Consider the following 25,953-nt stretch of genomic DNA (forward strand, 5'->3'; position numbering starts at 1 on the left):
CTATCTGGACAGTCAGTCTTGAGGACAGCCAGATGAGCTCCTAGAGTCTCTATTCCATCGCAGTAGTCGCTCGATTCTGGTGGAACATAGGTGAACAGCAGTATCACTACTGAGTAATAACTCTCACTTAATCAATAATACAATTTACAGAAAATACTGCCTCGTAACACCGGGTACATTGTGTGAAGCCCATCTCTGGTGTCCCTGTTCGTGATATTACTGGAATATTACTAAACACGCGTTAAACCACAGTCACATTTATCTGATTTGAGTCAGTGATAGACAGACTATCATTTTATTTTTATTTTCGTGTGTTTCTATTTAGATCATTCTTGACCACTGAATGAAATGTAAACAATATAAGTAGAAGTGACTCTCTTTAAAGAAAATTCACTACAATATTGCCTACTGACACTAAAGAATTGTTCTAACCTTAGAAAAATTAAAGTTTACTGTTCATTGAAATAGCTAGACTCAGTCAAATGAAATTCAAGTAACCGTTATTTTGACTGTATGCCTATTTATTGTGGCTCAATATATATTGCTCATGCACCATCACCTATAAGCAGAAAATGGGTTCGAATCAGAGAGTAAGATTAGGAAACTCCCGACTTAGACATCCCTGATGAGAACATTGTTCGTGAATCTAAATCTGATCGCAGAAACGCAGCCGACTTAAACGCTGTATAGTCTTAATGAGCTGCAACATCGGGGGAGGGACCAGTTAAAACCGCCCGTCAGTTTACTGTAGCAATCAGCAGGTAGGTGGTCAGCAAAACAAGTTTTGTAAAGTTTTCCTGTATCAAGACTTCATGATAGTCATGTTTACGGCAATAGTAGAACATATGTCCAAACGCCACCCACTGACCTAAAAACAGCGTGTACAGTTGTTAGAGATTGGGTCAAAGGTTGATGATGCGTTGTGGTGCAATAACTGTTACTTCAACCTTTACCTTGAGAACCGCAACTGCTTCATTATTGACAATCTCTCTGCGTCCTGGGTAGATATCTGGACCTGTTATCACAAACTGCTGTCTTTAAACCAATGTATCAGGTCTTTTGATTTGAAATGACTCTAAGGTTGATGTTTCGTCTTTGTTTAATCATTGCCACATCAATGTTTATTATCAGCACCGTTATTGCATCATTTTGGCATACGTGTGTCCCTCGTAAATGTCCGGACATGCCAGCACAAACTGTGGCTCTTGAAACTTTAGCACATAGTTTGCACTAACGAACGGTCTTCATGTTGGCATTTCACTCCTCGTTGGTCTGACTCTGGAATACCCAATTAGGTGTCAGCTCACGTGCTTATTTAATGGAGTAGGTCGATTGTGAGATTAGCAATGTAACGCTTGTAACTGTGGGATCGGAGACTGATGGGTGAAGGACGGAGGGTGTTTGAAAACGTAATAGTATTCTTGGTTATCATGGCATTTTCTGATCTTGAGTATGTGAGGCTGTGAGTATGTCAGGCTTCCACTGCATTAGGTTGACACTCTGCACTCACTCACTCACTCACTAGCCTGTGTTTAGTATCTTACCTGTGCCATTGATTCTGATCTCTAAAATCGTTTTTGTTGCTATTTCCAAGGCTGTGTATCTACTTTTCCAGCTTAAGTTACAATGAGATTTAAACATGTTTTTGTTAACACTTTTGGCAGGGTGTAAATACAGGAACGAAATTTGTTCACGGAGTTTCCGTCAATATTGGATAAAATTCGACGATATTTCTCACCCACGAGAGTCCGGTGTAGAAATATTGTGTGAAGATGAGCGAGAAGACTTCTTGCATGCTCTGTGACTGTGAACGTGGTTTGACCACTTCCACAGAACGGTCTACCCTATATTTTCGAAGCTCTCTTAGCGTTAAGATAGTCGTAAGTGCCATACATTAACATTAACTTACGACTATCCTAGCACAGAGTGAGCTTCGAAGATGTATAGGCCCAGACTTAGAATTGATTCTTAGCAACACGTGACTAACGTGAAAAGGCTCGTTGACTTGTTTGACACCATAGTATCCCAGTTACGTAGATCGATGCTCATTCTGTTGATCACTGGATTGTCTGGTCCAGACTCGACATGTACATCACGCCACCATATAGCTGAAATAATGTTGAGTGCGGCGTAAAGATAAACTCACTCATTGATGCCCAAAACTGCCCAAATGACTGAATACTCTAGGTGGGTGTTAAGACAGGGTTTGGTTGATAGTGCAAAATTTATTGCCATGGTTACGATAGTTTCGTGATCCGAGAGGAGAGATGTGGATGTCGATATTGCAGGTAGTTACTATCTTCTAGGTCACAGGTGGCCGGTAACCATGCCAGTGATCACAATTCCTCCACGCACTGACCCCAGCCAACAGCAGAAAATCTTAGACGTCAATGGAAGACTATTTCCTTTTGTCTTTGATGAGAACCTTCTCTTGAATATTCCCAGTTTGAAACTCCGTGATGATGACGTCTTGATATGTGGATACATGAGGTCAGGTAAGTGACGTCACTACGCTGTAATATGGGGTAGCCTAGTGGTTAAAGCATTTGCTCGTCAAGCCGCAGGCTCGGGTTCGATTCCCCACATAGGTACAATGCGTGAAGCCCAGTTCTGATGTAATCCACCGTGATATTGCCCGAAAAGCGGCGAAAAAATGCTTACTAACCCATTACACAGCTGGGCCTGTAAGTCTCTAAGTCGGTCCCGGGCTCTCTTTGCGAGAGGATTGGCCGGGTCCACCTCACTTCTGGTACCAGATTTCTGGTAAGAAATGTAAAATCAAGAATCAGAATAAGAGCCCGGCGCCCTTATTCTCGAAACGTTCGTAGCCCTAAGAATTGTTAACTTTGATCGAATTCAGAGTGATAAGAATGGGCTTAAGAAGTGCGCAGACCAACGAACGTTTCGAGAAAAGCTAGTCAGTTCTTGTTCCATATGGCGCTATCGAGGATATAACTTCACATGAACAGACCAGGTGTACTACTTGGCTGTCACAGATGTTTATCAGTCGTAATAGTTGGCTAATTTGAGGATGGCTTATTTGGAAAGTTTTGTCAACGGAAATAGTAAGATCTCGTGACCTGCCTACGGGCTCTATACCGTTACAACGTCCACGTTACAACCGACCATTAATGTATGCTATTCAGCATTCCACCAAGCAACTGAGAAACCATTTCAGCCTCGGGTCCAGGTTGTACGTTGACAGGGTTCCATATCTGTTTACCATCCCTTGAATCTCTCTTTTATGTCTCCATTACCACCAGCCCATCTGTTATATTTGATGTTAAATGCCGTTTTCCCAAATTATGTTGTACTTTACAGCATAAATAACGTGCTTGTAACTATGTGTCTCAAGCCTAAGCTTAACCACCAAGGGTCATGTGCATGTATATCACTGCAAAGTCAGTTTCTTCTTTAAAAGAAACCAGATATTCAATCCATGGTGCCATGTATGGAAGTAGCAATACCTGGTTCCCAGTCTCAAATGGCGCGCAAATTGTTTGTGAAAGTCGGCTTCATTATACACGTACATATGATTTTGAGTTTAAATGTCGAATTGGCAAGTGAGTTTGTACGAAACTGCCCCTGTTCACCCATCAGAAAGTGGGTACCCGGTGGGACAAGTCACCAGTGCGACTAATAAACCTCTAACGACTGTTTGATTGTTATTCGTAAACACATGCCCATAATATAGTGGAACTTGCAGAGTGGACGTACCTTATGTTAATGTATCGGATTTGCTCTCTTTTCAGGAACACACTGGAACTTTGAAATCATCAACATGCTGATGAATGGATCAACTGAGACCATTCCAGCCCGGAAGGAATCTTTCCATCTGGAGCAGGCATCGCAGGAAGAACTCGACAAGTACCCATCACCAAGAGTTCTTAGTTCTCACCTTCTATTTGAAGAGCTGCCAAGGGAGGTAATAGACCGGAAGACGAAAATTGTGTACCTCATTCGGGACCCGAGAGACGCCTTAACATCTTGGTATACATGCATCAAGAAGATAAACCGTTCATATGACGAGCGGTGGAATGTACCACTGAAGGATTGGTTGGAACAAAGTATCAGCGGAAAATGTGAGTCTATTTTGCTTCTTGCATTTACCAGTTATCCGCAGTAACCTAATGGATACATGCAATTTTAAAGACCTAAAGTGTGAGATAACTCTTCCTTACAAAATATGTCTTCCATGAACTGTCATTGAGCAAAACTGTCATTGTCACACCTTGTCTGACGTACAAGTACAGGATGAGCTAACATATGCATAACCTGTGAGGCCATATGGCGCAAACGGAAGGTCGAATTAATTTCTTGTTAATACGGGAGAAGAGAATGACATTAATATTGCTGCTTGCGGGCTAAAAGCCCTTATCGGAACAGTAAACCAACTGTAGCTTCTTTTTTAAAGAAAGCTGGGACGTTTCTGGCGATTTCTTTCTCGGCTTTGAAGTGTCAAACGACAACCTTGTCTCGGCTGTTCGAACATGTTGACAATCAACTGTCAAAGGTGCACCCCTTCACAATAATAGACCTAGCCAGTTGTAACACGGGCACGCAATGCATCAGTATTCACTTGATCAGGTCAACCTGAACGAGATGCATGTTCCATTAATATATTTTAGGACGTGAGAATAGAGGGCTTTTAGCTATGAGGCTATTTTGGATAGGGCCTGATCATATTATCTACTAGCAATCGTATTTGTTATTAAATATTAATATCAATAAGGATCACATACGGTTTAATATTTAATTTATTGTCCATAAATCGCTTTCATTATTAATTCCAAATATAAATATCAGATTTTCGATTTTTCGCACTAAAGTGAGTTTTACGCCGCACTCAGCAATATTTCAGCTATGTGGCGGCGGTCTGTAAATAATCGAGTTTGGACCAGACAGTCCAGTCATCAACAACATGAGCATCGATCTGCGCAACTGGGAACCGATGACATGTCTCAACCAAGTCAGCGAGTGTGACCACCCGATCCCGTTAGTCGCCTCTTACGACAAGCATAGTCGCTATTACATACTAAAGACAATAAGTACTATGGAATTCATTCGTTAGTGTCTCCTTATACTTGGAGCGTTTTACAGAGGATGGAGAAATATATATGTTTCTTCCCTCTTAAACTATGAAGTTGCAAGATTTTTGTTTATTGTCATTTTGCTGTCTTTTTATCCCTTGTGACAGTGGAGTGGGGTAGCTGGTTTGAGAATATGACGAGCTGGGAAAGAGCTCTTCAGAAATACCCAGACCATCCAATACTTCTTGTGTACTATGAAGAGATGAAACAGGTATGTTATAAATACATTATGTTATAACGATTAGTGAGTGAATGTTGTTCGTCATAGTTTTGCAACCATTCGACGGCGATATCATAGTACTGGACACACAACTATCAACATGTATTAAAAGATGGTCATACGAAATCTTGGTATGGTACATCAATTGGATCTCACATATTGTGTCCGTGTTGGGAATCGAACCCTTTCTTCGGCGTGACGAGCGAACGCTTTAACCACTAGGCTACCACACCGCCCCTAGTCGCCACACACGTCATGCTGATTGATTACGTTGAAATCCGTTTAGAGAATTTCTAATGTGTGCAGTCGGTTATTAAGAATGCTAACTAAAACTAAACCGCTATGATTTTGAGCAAAATTCTTCTGGACGAAAGGATAAAAAACTTTACGTTTTCGGTTGATCTGATCTAATACTGAAATGAAACAATTGTAACAAGAGAGTTAAAATGAATGTTGCATTGCAACCCACTTTATTCATCAGTTGTGATTATTGGTGTTTACATTAAATAAAAGCTGGATTAGTTGAACGATAAACGTGATAAATCCTTCAGGAACCACTCAGGGAAATCACGAGAATAAAGGATTTTCTGGGCGTACCTCGAGATGAACAATTTTGTAAAAGCGTGGCTGAGAAGACGAAGTTCGAGAAAATGATACGTGACAAGGAAGACTATACAGAGCGATTTGCAGGCGATGCAGTTCATTACCATAAAGGTACGTTCTTCATTAAATAATACTATCAAGGCTTCAGTAACCCATGTTTGTTATAAAATGGGGCGGCCAGACTCACTGACCCCAAATACGTATATTGATGCCCTTGCTGTTGACCATTGGATTGTCTTGTCCAGACTCGATTATTTACAAACTGACGCTCTATAACTAACATATTGCTTCGTGAAACAATCAAACAAACAAACACACACACACAACTGTCAAGAGAGATTGTGACTTAAATTCAGGGTGAGTGTTATTCCACATATCACCGTTTACCTGCTAACACTTACCTTGTATCCCGGGGCCTGAGAGGCACGGAGCTTTTTCTGCTCTTATATCTTTGAAGCGAATTAGAAATTCTAGCTGAAACTTTATGTATTCCTCAAGGTGTGTGAAAACGTGACTCAAAAACGTTTTCATCAACATTTATTTTTTGATTAATGTTTCACGACCATTTTTAAATTTTTTACCCACGTTAACTGCATACATGGTTCTGACAGACCCTGGGACATTGCTACAAGTGTTATGTTCTTCATCCATGCAGTAAAGGTAAGTAGTTGACTGTAGGTTTTATTACATTAAAATGGACAAACGAAGGAAGAGCTGCGAAGGTTTTAATGAGTAGTCGACTATTTTAAGCACTATGAGGCCAGTGATGAAGCAGAACCACTTTCACAGAATACAGCAATTTCATGCTGTCCACTTCCTGTGATGGCACATCATCCAGCGGTGCAGTGCAGGAAGTCAGTATTGATAATCATGAACTTGGACAATGGGTTATGGTTGGAAAAGATGGTAGTCAACCACTCCATTGCCACCAGGCATAACACCTACCCAAAACGTCATACAAGGTCCACTGCAATGGGTGGTGAAAGTTGATCATATCATCCCTGAGAATGCTGTGTTTATGATTGTCGACATGGTTAGAAAGATTGTTTCTCTTACGAACAGTGTGAATTAGTGTGTGAATGAGTTAATATGTTTGCACGTCGATTGTAGTCCAGCAAAATCATAATGGTTGACACTAGAATAAAGCTTCATTATACCCATCTGGGGAATCGAACCCAGGTGACGAGCGAACGCTCTAACTACTAGGCGACACCCACCGCCCTACGAACATTGAGGAGAAGAGAGTTGTGAGAAAAAGGGGCACACACGAAATGTTTGGACAGAAACATGAGGATGACATTTTGGCACTGATAGGAGTTCTGATGACATTTGTTCACCTGAAACAGTCGATGGTGGCTTCACAAGTGTTGTGGAGTATGGGATTTTGTCAGGGCTGCAATGTATGAAAGGCGGTTCCTGAATCTCATACCCATGCTCAGATTCGACGATAAGGCGCCCAGAAATGCATCTCGCGTAAAGGACAAGTTTGTTCCTATCCGAGACACCAGTGTGGAACTTGAGTCTTCTCTGGGGTGCTATTTTGTGGGTGACACGCACATCACTGATGGCACACATTTCGTAGTTGCTGCAGCTTTATCCAGTACCTGGCGGTCAAGTCAGATAAAGGACTATGAGAAGCTTTCTGAACCCTTTCTATCTTCCGATTTGCCTATCTGTAGGGTCATGTGCACGATCATCTTAAAAATATCCAGAATGATCCCTGCGTGGCTGGAGCTCCCTGCAACATGCTGGTATGCGGACCACAGGATGCGTATATCCACCCAGCATTGACCGGAGTGTTCTACTGAATGAATGCCTTAGATCGTGTTCAATGTAGTCACTTTACGTCTAAGACCTACTGGAGCGGGAACAGTGATGACCGCCATAAGAATGGTCAAAGTTGCATAGAAAAACCACTTCCCTTCGGTTTTGGTAGACAGTGTAAAACCGGAGGGACTTCTCGACCCCGATAGTTTTACATTGTCTACCAAAAACAAGAAGTGTTTTCTCTAACATATATAGAAGCGGTTAGACAGTCAAACACTGGCCACGCATTTGACGCCTTGGCACCGAGTCTTCTGACTCGGGTCTCTACTTCGTTCACATCCAGACTGATACCTTCCGATATTTGTAAATTTGGTTGGGATATACATTGTTTTGGTTCCACATTGTCTATCCAAACCGAAGAGGAGTGTGTCTTGTTCCATGTATACCGTCAGTGATGGGTAATTACAACATAGATGATCATTTATTGAAGCTACATAACAATTACAAGCACTCGTAAAATCAATTTAACGACAGTAACTATAAGTAGATAATTTAACACCACCACCTTCGTCTGTCCGGAAGCCGTGCGATAGAGCGTCTGCCTACGCATCTGAGACCTGCGGTTCCAATCCTTCTTGGGAAAACCTTTGTAATTTGTGCTTAAACTTGAACGATATTTTTCAGTTGATTTCATACACTCATGAATCATTTGAATGTTGATGTTCATATAAACTTAGGAAAAGTAAAACCTGGGAAACGGTCTTACTAACGAAAAGTAAACCCTGGGTGGAGGTCTTTCTAGCGAAAAGTGAAACCTTTCCCTCCAAACAAAAACTTCAAATGCGCATAGAATGGAAAAACAAGAGATGACCTAATATATAATGAGAAACACACTTCAGGTTTTTATATAACAGGATAATCCCTTTGGGCTCAATTAACACAAGGGTGTCCATCTGTATATTTTGACAAACCATGTTCTGTCCCATCTTCTGGATGCATCTCTCCAAGTCCAAGAAAGGCCCTACGGGGTCACACCTATTCCATTTGAGCAGCGTGTCTCCTCCGACTCTCAGTCTGAGATTTCTCTGCATTTCATTTCTCTCCTTCAGACTGTTATCTCGAACAGGTTAGGGATGACTGGACTGGGATATGGTTGTCTCTTGGGTAGTTGGGATTCTCGTGTTAAATGGGACTGGTTGAGGGCACACATGTTTGGTTTGGCCTGTCCCCTCCCTTTGCAAATATCCAGTCACAAAACCGTCAGGAATCGTCTAAGACTCCATGGCATCCGACCTACGGGGCCCTTTATAGGACCTATTCCACGGCACCACCATCGTCGGGCACGACTGCGGTTGAATCGAAACATTCGAGCATGGACCTTCGTAAACTGGAAGAGGATTTGGTTTAGTGACTAGTCACGTTTCAAGCTGTTTCGTCATGATGGAAGGATACGTGTTTATCGGAGGTGAAAGGAAAGGTACAGTCGTTCCTGCGTTCTTAAGAGAGACAGATTTGTGGAAGGAGGTCTCATGACGTGAGTAACAATATCCGCTAATGAGAGGACAAAATCACGTGTACATACAGGGAAATTTAACCGCAGTTCGTTATCGTGACGAAATTCTTCAACGCCATATCATCTTCTTCCTTCAGTTAATGTCCAAAGTGAGATATTCCAACAAGACAATGCACGACCACATGGCACACGTGCTACAATGAATTTGCTGGGTAACCACAACCCAAACGTACCCCCATGGCCCTCAGAATCACCCAGTCTCAACCCTATCAAACATCTGTGGAACCAACTCGATAGACGCATACGACTACAACGACCTCAGCCTCAGACATTTCAACATTTGCGCTGGATGAAGAATGGAAAAGGATACGACAGCTTCGACTCAGGACATTGAGTCTAAGCCCAGGAGATGCAGCGATTGCTGGTGGTGGTGAAGATACCGAATTTCATGACGCCAACGTTCAAGAAACTTGCAGTTGCTTTGAATGGCTCAAGATGCATGTGAAATCACATATTTGAGCATTCAGTATGTATTGAGTAAATGGATTTTGAATTTCTTTTTTGCCCAGTGTGTTTAGTAAATGACAAAACTATTGATTCTTCAGTGTAGAGAAGTCTTCTTAGCACTGACTAATGCTGACGACTGGCAGCAAAGGAAGGCCTTAGATTACTGTAGTAACACGTACACCAAAAGACGCAGAATTAGTAATATTCAGAAACATGCACGAGTTAATCTTGTGTTTCTCTGTCTGTTGTAGGTGTTATCGGGAACTGGAAGACTATGTTCTCTGTAGCCCTGAGTGAGTGGTTTGATCAACTGTATGAGGAAAGGATGACGAACTCTCGCTTCAGAAAGCGGTACTCTCACAGTAGCACGTGATCAACCATTTCCGTTGATCGCTCTTCTTGAACGACCACAAGTATTCCCCATACATCCATTAAGAATTTGAGGTTATTACTTTCAAGTCCAGAAGCCACACTAATACAAATATAGATGATCAGAACATTTAAGAAATTGTAGTAAATCATTTGAGTGTTTTGTACGAGTCCGACTGTTATGAACATCTGGGCCGGGAAGATCCAGGTAAGAATAGGCCTTCCGCAGCCCGTGTTTGTCATAGAGGCGACTAATGACATTGGGTGGTCGGACACAGGTCATTGTATCCCAATTGAGTAGATAGATGGTCATGTTGTTGATTATTTTATTGTCTGGTCCAGACAAGATTATTTACAGACCGGCGCCATAGAGCTGGAATATTAATGAGTGCGGCGTTTGTATGACTTCACAAGGACAAGTGTTTGCTTTTCCTTGTATCTGAGCATGTATTTACGAATCACTGCCAAGTAGCAATGATCTAAACTACTCGGGACTGACGTTGGTCATAAACACACGGAAAGGCTAGTCAGTTGGTTACCTGAAAACATTCCGGACCGTCTGGTCAAAATCAAATTACACAATGCCTCAGTTGTGTCAAATTGTGAAGTGTCCCAAACAGGTTTTCATATTAATGGGATCGGTGACTGTAGTTCAAGAATCCTGGAGTGTTCAAGCTGCTCCTTGACAACGTGAAAATGAACATGTAAAGACCCTTCACTAATCATCAGAATTTTTATTTTTATGCTCATATTTCTGTAGTAGGCGAATGTACGCACGTATAGACACGTGAACCTATTTCAGGGTCATGGTATTTGTTACCTCAAATGTGAATATACTAGTTGAATCGTGGGATATCTCGCTGTAATTTCAAGTTAATGAAAACATTATCTATAAATTGCAGCGTGCAATCTACCTGGTGAAACAATAGGTAAAACAATAAACAAATAGGTGGTTATAGAATTACTCCGTTTTGGGCTGGTGTCGTGTGTCAATGAACTTGTACAGTTTTATGCACACTCACGAAAGACAGACGAAAGTAAATAGCCTTGGAGCGGTGAAGAGATATTTATTTATGCAGAAACACTGAACGACGACACTGTAAAAATAGGACACACAAGGCCATTCAATTGTTGAAACCATTTTAGTAATTTGATACCCTCAAAAACAACATATATCATAGGGTCAACCAGAATTATAAGGTCACGCACATATTATGTGCTTAACTGGTGGATGAAGCTCGATTACCCACATGGGTGAAATGAACATGTATCTACATGAGTGAGTGAATTTAGTTTTACGCCGCACTCAACAATATTTCATCTATATTGCGGCTGTACGTAAATAGTCGAGTCTGGACCACGCGATCCAGTGACCAACAGCATGAACATCGATCTACGCAATAGGGGACAGATGACATGTGTCAACCAAGTCAGCGAGTCTTACCACTCGATCCCGTCAGTCGCCTCTTACGACAAGCATAGTCGCCTTTTATATAACGCATTGGTTGTTGACACTTTCACGGGTCTGTATCTACATGTAATATTATTTATGTGCAAATTGTTCTCGTCACTACAAGATTGAATGTTGCGTGTGTTATGTTACGATTGGTAGGTGAAACTGACTTCCTTGAATGTTAATAAGACATTGCGGTCTCAAATGTCAATGAAAACATGTTAAGATGATATGCTGATATGTCGAAATGTGCGAAAATATGTAAAAAACTTTAATTAAGCCGAAGATGAGTGTAATATATCGTTTGCGTATATGTTTTGTCTATTCCGAGTTGAGCAGGTATGTGTCATCACAAATAATAAATCATTGTACATCAGACAGATGGCTCACATTTTTTTAAAATTAAAAATGTTCTATTACAATCAAGTAAAGAAACATGTTAATGTCTTTGGAAGGTGAGAAACTATACAGAAATATATACGTGACATTATACTGCAGCGACGTGACGTAATGCGGTGGTATAAACAACACTTCAACGATAAACATGTAAATACAAAACAACAAAGCACACAGAGAATATTTAACTGATCATGAATATTACGTATTTGGAGCAACTGATAATCATGCATACTAACTGACTGAAAAAAGGCAAACTGTCTTCAATGTAAAATTATTATTATATACGCATGCACATTCAGATATCAGGGTCCACTTCCACAATGGGTGTTTATTACAAAGACTAATGTATGACTACGCTAATAGTAGGAAGTCACGTAGATTCCAGTGCCACGATCACTATGGAAACAGCACCTGTAACGATATTCACCTGAATGAACAGGTATAATATAACTGTATTTGCATTAGTCTTGTATCAATACAATCTGTCATTACAAATACAGGTCTGGGGCCCGATCCAAGAAGCATTCGTAGCACTAGGTCATTCGTAAGTTAGAGTACGATAGCTCGTAACGTAACGAAGGTTTTGCTGGTCTTGACCCAGATTTTCGAAGCTCTCTTAGAGTTAAGATAGTCGTAAGTTAATGTTAATGTATGGCACTTACGACTATCTTAACGCTAAGAGAGCTTCGAAAATCTAGCCCCTTGACTCTAGCCCCGTTTACACAATGTGATCTTAACGCTGTGATGATCGTAACTTCCAAAGAACCAAAGAAAGACTTACGACAGTTGTAACACTTAGGTTGCTTTGTACACCCGTAAGGTGTTCCAAAGCGAGATTTTAGAGATACGACGGTCGTTAGGCTATGTCTGGAGAGGGGAGGGCTGGTGCAGTAGTTCAATGTGAACATGATGTGAAGCAGATTTCTGCCGTGATATTGCTTAAACATTGCTACGTAAAAGCGGCATAAAAACATCATGCACGAATTCACGTTTTGGGGGCGTCAGTGAAGACTAAAATGAGTGACTTCTTTGAGAGGCATTAAGAAGTTGGGGAATGTTTAAATGATTGCGTCGGATCGTCATTATTTTAACCACATACCGGAGAGGCCAAGTCTGCTCATGTACATGTCGATGATAAGTTCAAGGGGTCTTGCAAAATACATATTTGTTCATTACAATATTATTAAGTAGGAAACGTCATAATACAAATAACAACCTATACGCCACGCACACGTGTAGTTAAACTTTATGATAAGAGACTAATATCACAAGTAGTTCACAGTGAGATACTGCAGACGAACCGGGTAACCGAGACTTGGCACTACCCTGACTTTATCTGAAAAATTAAACGCGCTCCCTCACTTACCACTCAAACAGAAATTCTATTTCAAAGCACTCAAAGAAAATGTAGGCTGAGTTTTAAACTGCCATACTGAGACTCAGTTTAGCAGAACAACAGATAATACTGAGTCTGAGTTTACTAAGACCGATTTCAAAGGTGCATTCATTGCACTATATTGCTGTCTCATGCATTACGTGAGTACTGATTGTGATTATGACTCACACACAAGAAATGCACAATGCAGTGTCGTTAGACTGTCTGTAATGTTGAGAGTCTCGACCCTGTTTCTTTACTCGCGATGTTCAGGATCACTGAGGGGTTGCGAAAATAATGTTTGTTTATGGGGCGCGTGTGTGGTTAACTAAAATGATTCACTGACAAGCCAGTTTAGAAGCTTGAATGTACAATGCCGACAAATGTGTGGGTAACAACTATGTTGTAAATGAAATGTGCCAGTACACGTATGGTGTGCTGTAAGTTATATGAGAGTTCGTGAGTGACCAAGCAATGCCGTATTTCCATGTATGCAATTGCAAAGAGTCGCATATGAATGTAAAAGCATCCCGGGCCAATCGGTCGAAAAATGTTAAACACTTTGATTATTTGGATTACCATCGACGCAAATGTGGCTGATGAAACAGCGATCACGTTTTTTCAAACACGTTTAAAAAATGCTTCATTTTGTAAAATATTCGTTGACAAGATTTTTAACCGAAGAAGGAAGGTGGACTTGGGAATAGGTTAGTGGACACGCTTACATCTGGAAGATGCGCTTCCTTCACCATCATCATCATGGATCAGAAAGGTGTAATATCACATATCATATATATCACAACATCAGTATCACATATCATATATATCACAACATCAGTATCATATATCGTATGTATCACAATCTCGGTATCACAATTCGTACATCAATACAGTCAGTGCTAAGCACTGGATAAAAGCAATAGCAATAATGACATACTTGGGAGAAGTTAGCATTTTGAGGACCAATGTTTCCTTTACACAGGTGTGTTTCTACATACATCCAGTGCATCATGTGATCGCATGAAGCATGCTTATTCCTGAGCAACAATATTTAACACATCCGGCCATTGGTTAAAGCAGAGAATATGTTACGATACCGGGATTTATGAGTATGTATGTGTTTTTGGATCATGGTAAAATATTGATGAGAATATTGTATTATGTGTAATGCATGTAAAAAATAAAACAAATAAATAAACACCACGCCAAAAATACGTCTATACGCAGTGATAGGTCGAACATAATTTTGTTCACTGTCCAACAAACATATAAATGACATCCATAACATCTTTGGATGGTTGTCCGTTGTCATACTGAGGAAACAAAATGTGAATCTCACCCGAATGCACCCCCTAAGACATGATAATGCTCTCAAGTGGAGAATACTAGTACTCTTCTTGAAGGCTTCAGGTCAACACCGAGTATCCTTACACTGTCAGTGTAAAGTGTCAGCAGATTGTGAAGACATGTAGATATCCGCCAACCCAATTTTCAAATTATCACAACAGTTTATGTTTCCGATGATGTCGTGAGGTCTCGGGAGTAGTGTGCCGGTCTTCACGTACTGATGTCACTTGGTTCTTGAGAAGCTCGACTATTGCAAATTGCTGGTACATTTTCGCTGTCTCCACTGGAGTTCGCCCGTTCTCACCCTTTATTTGCTCTCCATACAAGGGTAACAAGCAACGCACGATGCTTTCATTCCCTCCTTGACAAGCAAGATGGAGCAGAGAGTTCTTTGACGGATCGACCTGATTTTCAACTTTGGCTCCAAGGTCTTTGAGAACCCGAAACACTTCGTATTGACCATATACTGCTGCTACCATTAAAGGTGTCCATCCGTGCTGACCCTTGTCCTCAAGTCCTGTGAACTTTAACAGTCTTTCAATGAGGACGTGACTTCCACTGCGGCAGGCGATATGTAGAATGGATTCACCATCCTTATTTTCATGTGGATCAGCTCTTCTGTCAACAAGAAACTGGAACAAATCAATGTTATTGTGACCCACTGCCAGCATCAAAGGGGTGCCTTGGTCACTCCAAGAATTTACATGAAAATGGTAGTCGTCTATAAGAGTCTTGACAATAGCTAGATTATCTCCTTTACAAGCAAGGTGTAGAAGGTTCATTCTGTATTTGTCAGTATCGTTTTTATTTGGCTTATGGAGCTTTTCCAGTAGAGAGAAGACGCCCCTGTGACCGTTGTTGACTGCAGCCATCATTGGAGTCCAACCAAAGTCCTCTTTAATGTTGACATCAACATTGTATTCAGGCTTTAAAAAGATACTTACGACCTTCCCATAGCCCCGGCTACAAGCCCGATGTAACGCAGTCTGTGAAAATATACCCTGAACGTTAGGATCGGCCCCAGCGAAAAGCAGTGCATCTACAACGTCATGGAGGCCATTGTCAGCTGCTTGCATGAGAATAGTTCTGCCTTGGTCGGGACAAAAATCCAGATCAATCCCATGTTTAAATGCAGACTCTTTCAACTGTGAAATGATCAAACAAGCCGCTTTGCTTCTATCTGTAAGAACACAGAAAGCCAGACTCTCATGTAATATGTCTGAGTTCATGATCCTGCTGTGGAGAAGATGCTTGACACTGTTAATGCTGTTAGATAAAGCGCACCAATACAACAAGTTCCCACCGTGGTATTTGTCGTGGGCGCTTAACCAGGTTTTATTTGTGACTACAACGCCCTTCAGGACTTCCATCCTTGTTTTCAGGAGATATGAGCAGTCTTTAATCCGTTCTTCGTGAAAGGCTCGCTTAATCTCCTCTTGGCCGTCTGGAAAATGTAAATGCACATGTATATTGTATATTGTTTATCATGGTGGATGTTGGTTGTTTGTTGTTTAATTAGGAGATAAGCATCATGTGTTGGCCAATTTCCGGGTGTTATTGAGTATTTGAAGCACAGAAATGCATTTGAAACCGACGGCAGCTTGTAAATAATCGAGTCGGACAGCCAAGTGATTAAATAATGAGTATTGGTCTACGCCAGTGGGATCCACTGTTATGTGTCAACTATTCAACAAACCTTATTACCCGATCACGTTTGTCTCCTCTTACTTCTAACCCAAACCTTCATATGTGAGAAGCAAATAAGAAACTGTGAACCCGCTTTGTCTTCACTTCACAATCATAATCAGACTTATATATGCTGCAGTGTTAATCGCATGGGATATGTTTTAAAACCATACCTTCAGTTTTCATATTCTTTGTATCCGTCATATCTGCCATTGGTTCCTTGGGCAGAACTAGCAATGGCGATGTCTTTTCATTCTCTTGTCCAGAAGGATTTTCGGTTTGATTGGCATCCTTGAATGCATCTTCGATCTTTTCCCTTCTCTCTAAGGGCTTGCAAGTTTTGTCATCGAAAAATATCCTCACATGAGCACGAACACTGCCTCTACTGTCAAAGGAATAAGAAGAGCATATGACAGTTGAATGGTCCTGAATAGCTTGAAAACATCGGTAGTGTTGTTTGTTAACTGATTAATATAATAAATTCTATTTGATTCTTTACTGAACAAGCTTGTGGGTATTGTCGGCATGTTCTGTTTCACAAACGTCAAGGTAGAGAGTGCGTGAATGATTTTAGCAATGACACGGCGGGGAACACCAAAATGGGCTTCACACACTGTGTCCAAGTGGAGAATCGAGCCGGGTCCTCGGTGTGGCGAGCGAACGGTTTCACCACTGGGCTAGCCCACCGGCCCCACAAAACGTCAAGTAGAGAGAAGTGTGTTTTTGTGTTTATATGATATGAAACGCGACAACCACGATATCTTTACGAGTATTAAAATATATATTAAGGTGCACATAGGTTAGCAATATAGACGTTAGTTGCGTTTTTGAATATCACTTCATAAATGTCACGGCGTGCCAAGTCAATGTAGGGCATAGTCCAAAGTAAAGTTTGTCTGATTATTCTAATTCCCAAATGAAACCCACAGCCCATGTGTCAGGATTCGAACTCCCATATGTTCTGGTGGTCCAAAGGACAGGATCTTCGCAGCATAGTGGGATCCCACAGATTCTGTCTCCCTCACCCCCTCCATCTATATGTCAATATCAAGAAAAACTAAGGCGACTGTTCCAACTAGACGTGGGATCTTGTATTCATCGCCTATCAAAAGGTTATACATATACCAATACCCCTTTCAATAACCATAAGAACACACATGTACTAAATACGATGACTCATGACGTGCAAGGGAGGTCACTTTTCAATCCTACTTTCTCATAAATTTGACATGATGTGTCTTCCCTTCAAGCTATGCTACTTCAGCCAAGAGTACACACCATTTGTTCAAATATTTTCTCGTTGCATGTTTACGCAACCGTCCGTAATCTGTACACAGACACATTATGAATACGCTACACAGACACATATAATATGATACGTTGTACACAAAGAAAGAAGTCTTACCTGAAATACTCTATCCTACACCCTTTGTATGCTTGTCCCAGTTTACTGTCCCTGCGAAACACTTTCTCGATCTGAATTAAGGGGCGTAACTTACAACATTACTGAATCAGAATCAGATCACATCGTGCGCGTGCATATGTACGTGCGTAAGTGTATGTGACTGCGTATAGAAGCATCAGTGTCTTTATGTGTGTGGATGTTTAGAGGTATATGTAGTCGTATGTGTAGATGTTTCTGTGTGCGTGCGTGCCTGCCTGTGCCTGTGTGCGTGCGTGCCTGTGTGTGTGCGTGCTGAGTGTTTTTTTTGTGTACGTTTTGTGTGTGTGTGCTGTGTGTGTTGTGTGTGAGTGAGTGTGTGTGTGTGTTGTGTGTGAGTGTGTGAGTGAGTGAGTGAGTGAGAGAGAGAGAGGGAGAGAGAGAGAGAGAGAGAGTGTGTGTGTGTGTGTGTGTGTGTGTGTGACCTGACAAATAACATTTGCTGCAGAAAAGTTCCGTCGGACATCATGTTTTGTCATTCATTCTTGTCACGCATACTTATGAATGTTTCGGATGCTAAAACGATGTGTTGTATGGTTATTTCGTATCAATTAACTTCTGCGCTAAAACCACACGACGCCCAGGGATGTAAAAACAGTATGTTGGTTTGTTCCTCAAAATGTAGACACCCAAACTGAATATTACCTGACAGTAAGGGGCATTTTCCTATTGGAAAATTCAATCGAAATTGAAAAACAAATCCTCTTCTTGTTCCAGATGGTACAACTGGGATGGAACTGCTCATTTGATGAATATTGAACAGTGTTAGATTATTGGCATATCTGCTGCTTCAGCTATACTTCATATACAAATTACTTTCTCACGGATTTACTGATCAGAACAGAAATTCATATTCAGCACTGATTATCACCTTTTATCTATTGTTTGTATTGTCAACTTACCTCATTTGACAGAAATGAAGTTACATGTAAGAATTTCGAGCTGAACCTATCCAATAGGTCAGATGTCCAGTCTTGTCCCTTTATATAGAATACAGTGACTTCGGGGTGAACTGAAATGCCAAATTTACACACTGAAATCAAATACACGATTAACACTGAGGAACTTACACAGTAATTGCATTACAGTGTGCCAAACAGTCGCCAAATGTTGCTAGTTTGTCAAGCTAGCTATGCCTGAAAGTTACTAGTCCACAAGAGAATTCACATGCCCGAAATTGTAGTGTAGAAACCAAGCAAAAGATAAAATATCATCAAAAACAAATAAGAAAACAATTGCCTGAAGTCCTGAATTATATTGCTGATGATCAAATAACTTAACAAGCCGGAGAAAGTGATATATTTACGAAATGATCTCACAAAAATTCACTAGCCTGTCGGGCGAGAGGCTGGGGGGGAATTACTGGATTTTTACTAGACAGTGGCTGTTTCGCCCGTTGCATCATAGTAGTTTGGTTTTCTTGTAGAAGCTCAGATGCTATGGGGCATTTAGCCACAGACGCAACGTATGCAACTTGTTTTATTGTGACGTATGCATCTTCAAGTAATGTTGTCCAACAAAGCTGGGCATGTTTTCATGTCATGGTAATGGATTTTTGCAGAGATTATCCATGATTGACGTTAGCAAGAATTCTGTAGGTACCGCCAAATCATTTAAACGAGATGAATGTTTGTTAAACTACGCCGCACATTTGACAATAATATTACCTTCTAAAGGATTTATTACGATGTGTCTCTTGATCGTGTTGACCTTTGTCTCAAGGAGTCTGATGTTTCTCTCAGAAATGTTTTCAGCCACCACCTGTCGAATGCCTTCTTTGAGTTCTACAGCATCAATGTCTTCGTTGATGATGACTTGTGAGGCGACGGTTTGGTCGCTGTTGACGATAAAAAGTACATAGTTGTATCTAAGGGAATTAGACAATGATTCGGAATAGATTTACACAGGCAAAGAAACAATGTATACCTCACCTATCAGTCTCGTTCCAAGTTTTATCAACACAGAGAAGGGTTGGGTGAATCTTTTCCCACCGTCTGGCAATTTCAACCACAAGCAATCTTCGGTCCTTGTCATTGAGATCTGTTGTGACACATCCGTGTTTGTCTAAGTGCCGATTCAGTTCGTTGAAGTGCCTTCTTGGGAGAATCCAAAGCTCCTTCTTCGTGTGTTGGTCTGTGATTTTTCCCTCAAGAAACTGTCCCACGTCTAACTCTGTCACTGCCATACACACAAGAGTAGCTCGTTGTACTTTCACACACTTGCTCTCACCCATAACCAGGGAATGCGGATTGCAAAACCTGGAACCATCTTTGATAATTTCCTCAACTGCTGTCTGGAATAGGTGATCATTCTTGAGAGCGCTAATGTCAAGGACACCGTCAATAACACTCAAGTGTTCATCCGTGAATAGACGTATTTTGTGAGTGACGTTTTGCGTTAACTGTAAGGCATAGTGGCTGATTTGTTTATAAGAATCTGTGTTTGGCTTATTGACCAAACATAGAATAATGGCTGGTCTACCAGTGGACACTATAAAAACATCCCACAAAATGTCATCTGGATGCGGACATGAAGGTCTGTCGACGTCCATCATAGCTGCCAAGGATGTGCTGACCAAAACAATGCCTTCCTTGGACACAGCTTCTATCCTTTTGTACAAACATTGTTTGATGTCAGACGTAATTGTTTCATTGTCTGGAAGGACCACGATGCGATCTGAAATTGAAGCACATCACGTCCATATTAACACCCAGGTATTAATGGATTTCTATACTCAATCTCGTTGTCACCAAACAACTAATGTAGCGCCTGGATGAATGAATTGTCCAACAGAAAAGCCTTTCCGCATCCATAAGAAATGGCCGGTAAAGTAGTGAATTGTATATTGTACAATTGTGACTATATCATATCTTTTGTTTTCCCAGGGTTACAGCTGTACGATGGTGTTTGAAATCAAAGCTGGACCAAACAGTCCAGTGATTGTCACCATACGACACGATGACAGTCATAAACATAATAATGCAAAGTCAGCTGTCCACATAAATGTATGGTATAAATTGAATTAGGGATTCGCATCGTACATAATGTTTGTCCCCGATGCATCAAATATCGAAATGCCCTCCACGTGTCTACCTTGAAGCATTTTGAGGCTTTACTGAGAATTTAAATGACGTAACCCTGATCAAACAACCTCCAAGCAAGTGTGGTATGAAGCTCTTTGAAATCTAGGTGAAAAGATCCTGCTTGATTTGCAAGGCGCCACAAACCCCAGTTCAGATTGGTTTCCCACGGTAGTTCCTGATGCATACAATTGTATCTAAGATTTCTAGGTTTATCAAGCACGATGTCCGCTGAGGTCTAAATTATCAAGTTGTAACGCTGTATTATTCACATGATGTGACGGACATGCAATACCTCAACGAGAGAAAATCAGTCTTTGAATCCAGCAGATTTAATATGTCATATGAAGTAAACTTGAGATAAATCTAGTGATAAAAATCATATGATTGGACCGCTGAAAACCACCCTATGTGTCCTGTAATCGCACAAAACCCCTCACCTAACATAACCCTATTCTAATCACTCGACTTGGGGAAATAGTGTTTTGTTGTTCCCTAACACTGCAGCTACCCGTTTCAATCACTCACACATAAATCGGAAATAAACACCATTTGTACATTGTGCAATGCCTAGAACATGTAGCCAGGATACACTGGCTATGAACTGACCAAATCAATAGTTATTTCAATATGCATTACTGGTCCTGGACACAACAGATGCATGCTCGTTGCCATCAGTGTAAATATGCATTTGAATGCAGTGAATGTATTTGCTCAACCCATATCATCTTGCTGCAATAATGAGTTGATTATTTGCTACAGATGTATGTAAAGGAATTCATCGGATTGATCGCAACTTAAAGTGTGCTCACCCTTCTGGATAATCTGGTCTTGGAGTTCTTCAAGCGCAAACCCAATCTGTTTCAGTTTAGGTGGAAAGGGAAAGGAACTTGGAACATTAGCCACCTCGTGTATTTCCCTCCTCTGTTGAGCTGGAAATGAGGGGGAAATTGTATTACATTGCTGACGGGCAGTTTCATGAAATATGTTGAATATTTATGTGCTGTTAATTCTCCTCAGGAAGGTCACAAAAAAACCCCAAAACGCCCAAATATTATGGCTCGGATGCTCAAAAAATACTATCATAAAGAAACTTTAAGAATAACATTTCGTCCACTTCTTATATTACGGAAATATGTAAATGCTTTCGATACAAATGCTCTTATTGTTGTCAATATAAAAGGTATTCATAACGTTTGTTCTATACTGTACTTACCGACTCAGGTACTGACAGGTATATTTGAAACATTTTGTGAACAAGAAACTTCCTTCAGCTATTTCCTTACTGCTCTTAATGTATTTCATCTACCTCCTGCCCGTTGTAAAAGTACAGCTGTGTGATGCTGTATGATACAGTGTGATACAGTGTGATATTATGTGATGTTGTATGTTTTGTGTTGCTGTATGATACCATGTGATTTTGATTGATGCTGTATGATACCATGTGATGTTGTGTGATGCTGTATGATACTATGTGATGTTGTGTGATACTGTATGATACCAGGTGATTTTGGTTGATGCTGTATGATACTATGTGATGTTTTGTGATGTTGTATGATACTATTTGATGAGTGTTTCTGTGAGATGTTATGCGATGTTGTGTTATGTTGTGTGTTGCTGTATGATACCATGGTATTTTGGTTGATACTGTATGATACTATGTGATGTTATGTGATACTGTATGATACCATGTGATTTTGGTTGATACTGTATGATACTATGTGATGTTATGTGATACTGTATGATACCATGTGATTTTGGTTGATACTGTATGATACTATGTGATGTTTTGTGATGTTGTATGATACTATTTGATGAGTGTTTCTGTGAGATGTTATGCGATGTTGTGTTATGTTGGTTGATACTGTATGATACCATGTGATTTTGATTGATGCTGTATGATACTATGTGACGTACGCGCTTTGAGCATGTCCCTCAGTGATGTCGAACTAGCGCTTTATAAATACCCTTATTATTATTATCATGTTGTGTGATGATGTATGATACTATGTGATGTTATGTGATACTGTATGATACCATGTGATTTTGGTTGATACTGTATGATACTATGTGATGTTGTGTGATACTGTATGATACTATGTGATTTTGGTTGATGCTGTATGATACCATGTGACGTACGCGCTTTGAGCATGTCCCTCAGTGATGTGGAACTAGCGCTTTATAAATACCCTTATTATTATTATCATGTTGTGTGATGCTGTATGATACTATGTGATGTTGTGTGATGCTGTATGATACTATGTGATATTGTGTGATGCTGTATGATACTATGTGATGTTGTGTGATGCTGTATGATACTATGTGATGTTGTGTGATGCTGTATGATACTATGTGATGTTGTGTGATGCTATATGAAACTATGTGATGTTGTACGATGCTGTGTGATAAGGTGGTATGCGTGTTACTGTGTGTTACTCTGTGATGTTGTGTGATGCTGTGTGATAAGGTGGTATGCGTGTTACTGTGTGTTACTCTGTGATGTTGTGTGATGCTGTGTGATAAGGTGGTGTGTTTTGCTGAGTGATACTCTGTAATGTGGTGCTGTGTTGTATGGTGTTGTGTGATGTGTAGATGTGCGACTCTGTGGTTCTGTGTGATTCTGTATATTGCTGCATTGGGCTGTGTGATGATATATGGCGTTGTGTGATGCTGTGTGATAGTCTGTTCAGTTCGTAGAAACTTACCACGTTTCCTCCTCTGTATCCACTCCAGCAAGAGGTAGAGCAGAAACGGAATCACAAAACCTATCATTCTCACATCAGCTTCGCGTGAACTGAAATTAGATATATACAGGCACATACATGACATCCAATGACATACGCACGCACGTACGCACGTACGCACGTACGCACGTACGCACTCACAGACAGACAGACAGACACGCACCTTTCTCAAACATTACTTTCATGACATGTGTCTTTCATGTTAAATGTGTGACGGTAAGTCTGGTGTTGAGAAATCACACATAATGACCTATATATAAATCCCTATGTGTTCATAAATCCCTATGTGTAACTTGAGGTGATGATGCACGACAACAGTGTTAAACAGTCACCTGCCAATGAGTCCTGAATTCAATTATAAACTTAGTGAGGTTTTTAGTTTTCTGTAGACAGAGTTACTCAAGTATATGTCTCACGTTTTCTCTCACACACACGCACACACGCACGCAGACACACGCAGACACACGTGCTTGCGCAGACACATATACGCGTACATACACACTCATCGACGGTGTATTATCCTGTCCTTGGCTAAGGTCTTAAAGACGTCTTAAGTAACACATACTGTATTTCTGAGTACACTTATTCAGTTAAATAAACAATCTCATACACTAGTGCACTTCTAGGTTGCGTCCCACCCGGAACTCGTACGCACACTCTCAGGGTCAGGCACATAATCACCACTACACAAAGTCCTCACGACGTGACTTCCACAGAGATTGAAGTCGGACAGCCAGTATTCTTGATCACGTACCTTGCATGACCATTTGACAATTTTATGAACATATTTCACTGCTTCAACGGCGAAAAACTATGAGTCATACCTTCATGTACAGTTTAATTTCAATGGACAATCACGCTTTAACAGTTTTCCGTAACACCCCTCTCAGGGATGTGACAACAGGAAAAACATATTACCCTCTGTAATCGCCAAACACTCCGCCGAGAAGCAGTATCGTTAACAATCGTATGGCGTCATAACATGACGAACGTAGCGTATATTCCAGTATGAAAACCGTTCCATAAGCTGTTCTTGAGTCCTCTATGTGCATATTTATTTTACCGACTAGCACTGATTTATATAAACGATTTTATACACTGAATCGTTCGCACATTCAACCTAAACATACTTATCATTTTTTACAGCTATTTTAAACTTGTTTACATTTCACTGATTTTATCATTTCAAAATTCGATAGACGCCATTTTGTGTTTATATAGTTGGCAGCGATTATCAAAATAAAATAGAATGATATTTTGTAATTTAACATTAGGGTGAGATAAATATGGTGTAAACTCTCATCCTGATGTATTTCGGTCTGATGTACGAGTCTGTGTAGCAGTGTAACCCGAATCGGTAGTGTCACCCGACCCGGTAGTGTCACCCCACGCAGTGTGCTTACAGGCTCGGGTAACACTGCAACTTAAAAGCATTCATCAGACCGTATTACCCCCGAGAGAAGCAGACAACTTATTGTCTCACTTAGAAAATGGCCAAATGTAACATTATATGTTGTGTTTGGCATTATGTTTTCACAGTAAAGTACAGATTCTAGAAGTCTAGTCCAACATAGAGACCTTCACCAAACGTTACACAATTTAAACAAGATAATGTTGTTGATGACAAAAATTCCAAATCTGTTCTGACAGACAATTCCAAAGTCCAATGATACAACACAGGTTGCAAGTTAAGCTGGCGAAGTTAAGATTAGGTGTTTCTACTTACTTCTGTCGATAATCCCATCCTCACATACGAATCCTCGGTCCTCTCCCTCTTTCTCACGCTATGCTATTCTGGTCTTAGTCAAACCAGGCGGCAGAAGTTTAATTGTATTTTGATCTTCCCAAATATCTTAAACAGCCTTCGCTTGAGGTTCGTCTTGGTTCAGTACATAATCATAGTGATACGTTAAGGTGTGTAACACAATGACTCACTAAAGTCGGAACTACGTATGTTGCCATAGCTATCAAATCTCAGATATTTGTTGTGTCAGGTGGCTATCACAAACTGGTTAAACAGTTCAATTTCCTCGTTGTGATTTAAATGCATCACGCTGTTCCAATAGGTACGTTATATACTATATAATATCAATGTCATGTTGGACTACCTTCTGGAACAGAGATAATGGCGGATTGAAATTTTTAATTGTATTCTGACTACGTACGTATCTGTATCTACGTACGTACACACAAAGACGTATTAAAGTATGGTTTTACCTGCAGGTTAGAGTGGGTGTAAGTCAACGAGACGATCCGTAATGGTGACCTGTATCAGAAAGTGAAACATCACCTTTCCGTTTGAGCTGGATGATGGGAATGTCAATAGTTCAATAACTTCCAATGACACGTAAGAAATAGT

General features: G+C 40.6%; 2 protein-coding genes across 2 annotated transcripts; one reads left to right on the forward strand and one right to left on the reverse strand.

The window, feature by feature from the left end:
* The first annotated feature begins 658 nt into the window (after window positions 1–658).
* Window positions 659–11,898, forward strand: LOC137261543 (sulfotransferase 1C2A-like). The gene is made up of 6 exons (XM_067799305.1): window positions 659–761; window positions 2,307–2,495; window positions 3,753–4,082; window positions 5,198–5,301; window positions 5,862–6,024; window positions 9,952–11,898. Exons 2-6 carry the CDS (start codon window positions 2,327–2,329, stop codon window positions 10,071–10,073), a joined length of 888 nt encoding a protein of 295 aa, XP_067655406.1. The 5' UTR covers window positions 659–761; window positions 2,307–2,326; the 3' UTR covers window positions 10,074–11,898.
* Window positions 11,899–14,702: 2,804 nt separating this feature from the next.
* LOC137261544 (uncharacterized) lies at window positions 14,703–25,897 on the reverse strand. The gene is made up of 9 exons (XM_067799306.1): window positions 25,812–25,897; window positions 23,556–23,644; window positions 21,663–21,782; window positions 19,702–20,446; window positions 19,438–19,607; window positions 18,673–18,782; window positions 17,735–17,805; window positions 16,503–16,714; window positions 14,703–16,087 (listed from the first exon to the last, which is right to left on the reverse strand). Exons 2-9 carry the CDS (start codon window positions 23,620–23,622, stop codon window positions 14,796–14,798), a joined length of 2,787 nt encoding a protein of 928 aa, XP_067655407.1. The 5' UTR covers window positions 23,623–23,644; window positions 25,812–25,897; the 3' UTR covers window positions 14,703–14,795.
* Between the last annotated feature and the right edge of the window lie 56 nt (window positions 25,898–25,953).

The sequence above is a fragment of the Haliotis asinina genome, chromosome 14 (assembly GCF_037392515.1).
Source record: "Haliotis asinina isolate JCU_RB_2024 chromosome 14, JCU_Hal_asi_v2, whole genome shotgun sequence".
Classification (NCBI taxonomy): domain Eukaryota; kingdom Metazoa; phylum Mollusca; class Gastropoda; order Lepetellida; family Haliotidae; genus Haliotis; species Haliotis asinina.

Coding starts and splice junctions, on each gene's coding strand:
- LOC137261543 (XM_067799305.1), top strand. CDS start 2,327: ATGCCAGTGATCACAATTCCTCCACGCACTGACCCCAGCCAACAGCAG. Junction 2,496..3,752: donor ATGTGGATACATGAGGTCAG/GTAAGTGACGTC, acceptor CTCTCTTTTCAG/GAACACACTGGAACTTTGAA. Junction 4,083..5,197: donor ACAAAGTATCAGCGGAAAAT/GTGAGTCTATTT, acceptor CCCTTGTGACAG/TGGAGTGGGGTAGCTGGTTT.
- LOC137261544 (XM_067799306.1), bottom strand. CDS start 23,622: ATGATAGGTTTTGTGATTCCGTTTCTGCTCTACCTCTTGCTGGAGTGG. Junction 21,783..23,555: donor GATACAGAGGAGGAAACGTG/GTAAGTTTCTAC, acceptor CCTCATTTCCAG/CTCAACAGAGGAGGGAAATA. Junction 16,088..16,502: donor AAAGAATATGAAAACTGAAG/GTATGGTTTTAA, acceptor TACATTTTCCAG/ACGGCCAAGAGGAGATTAAG.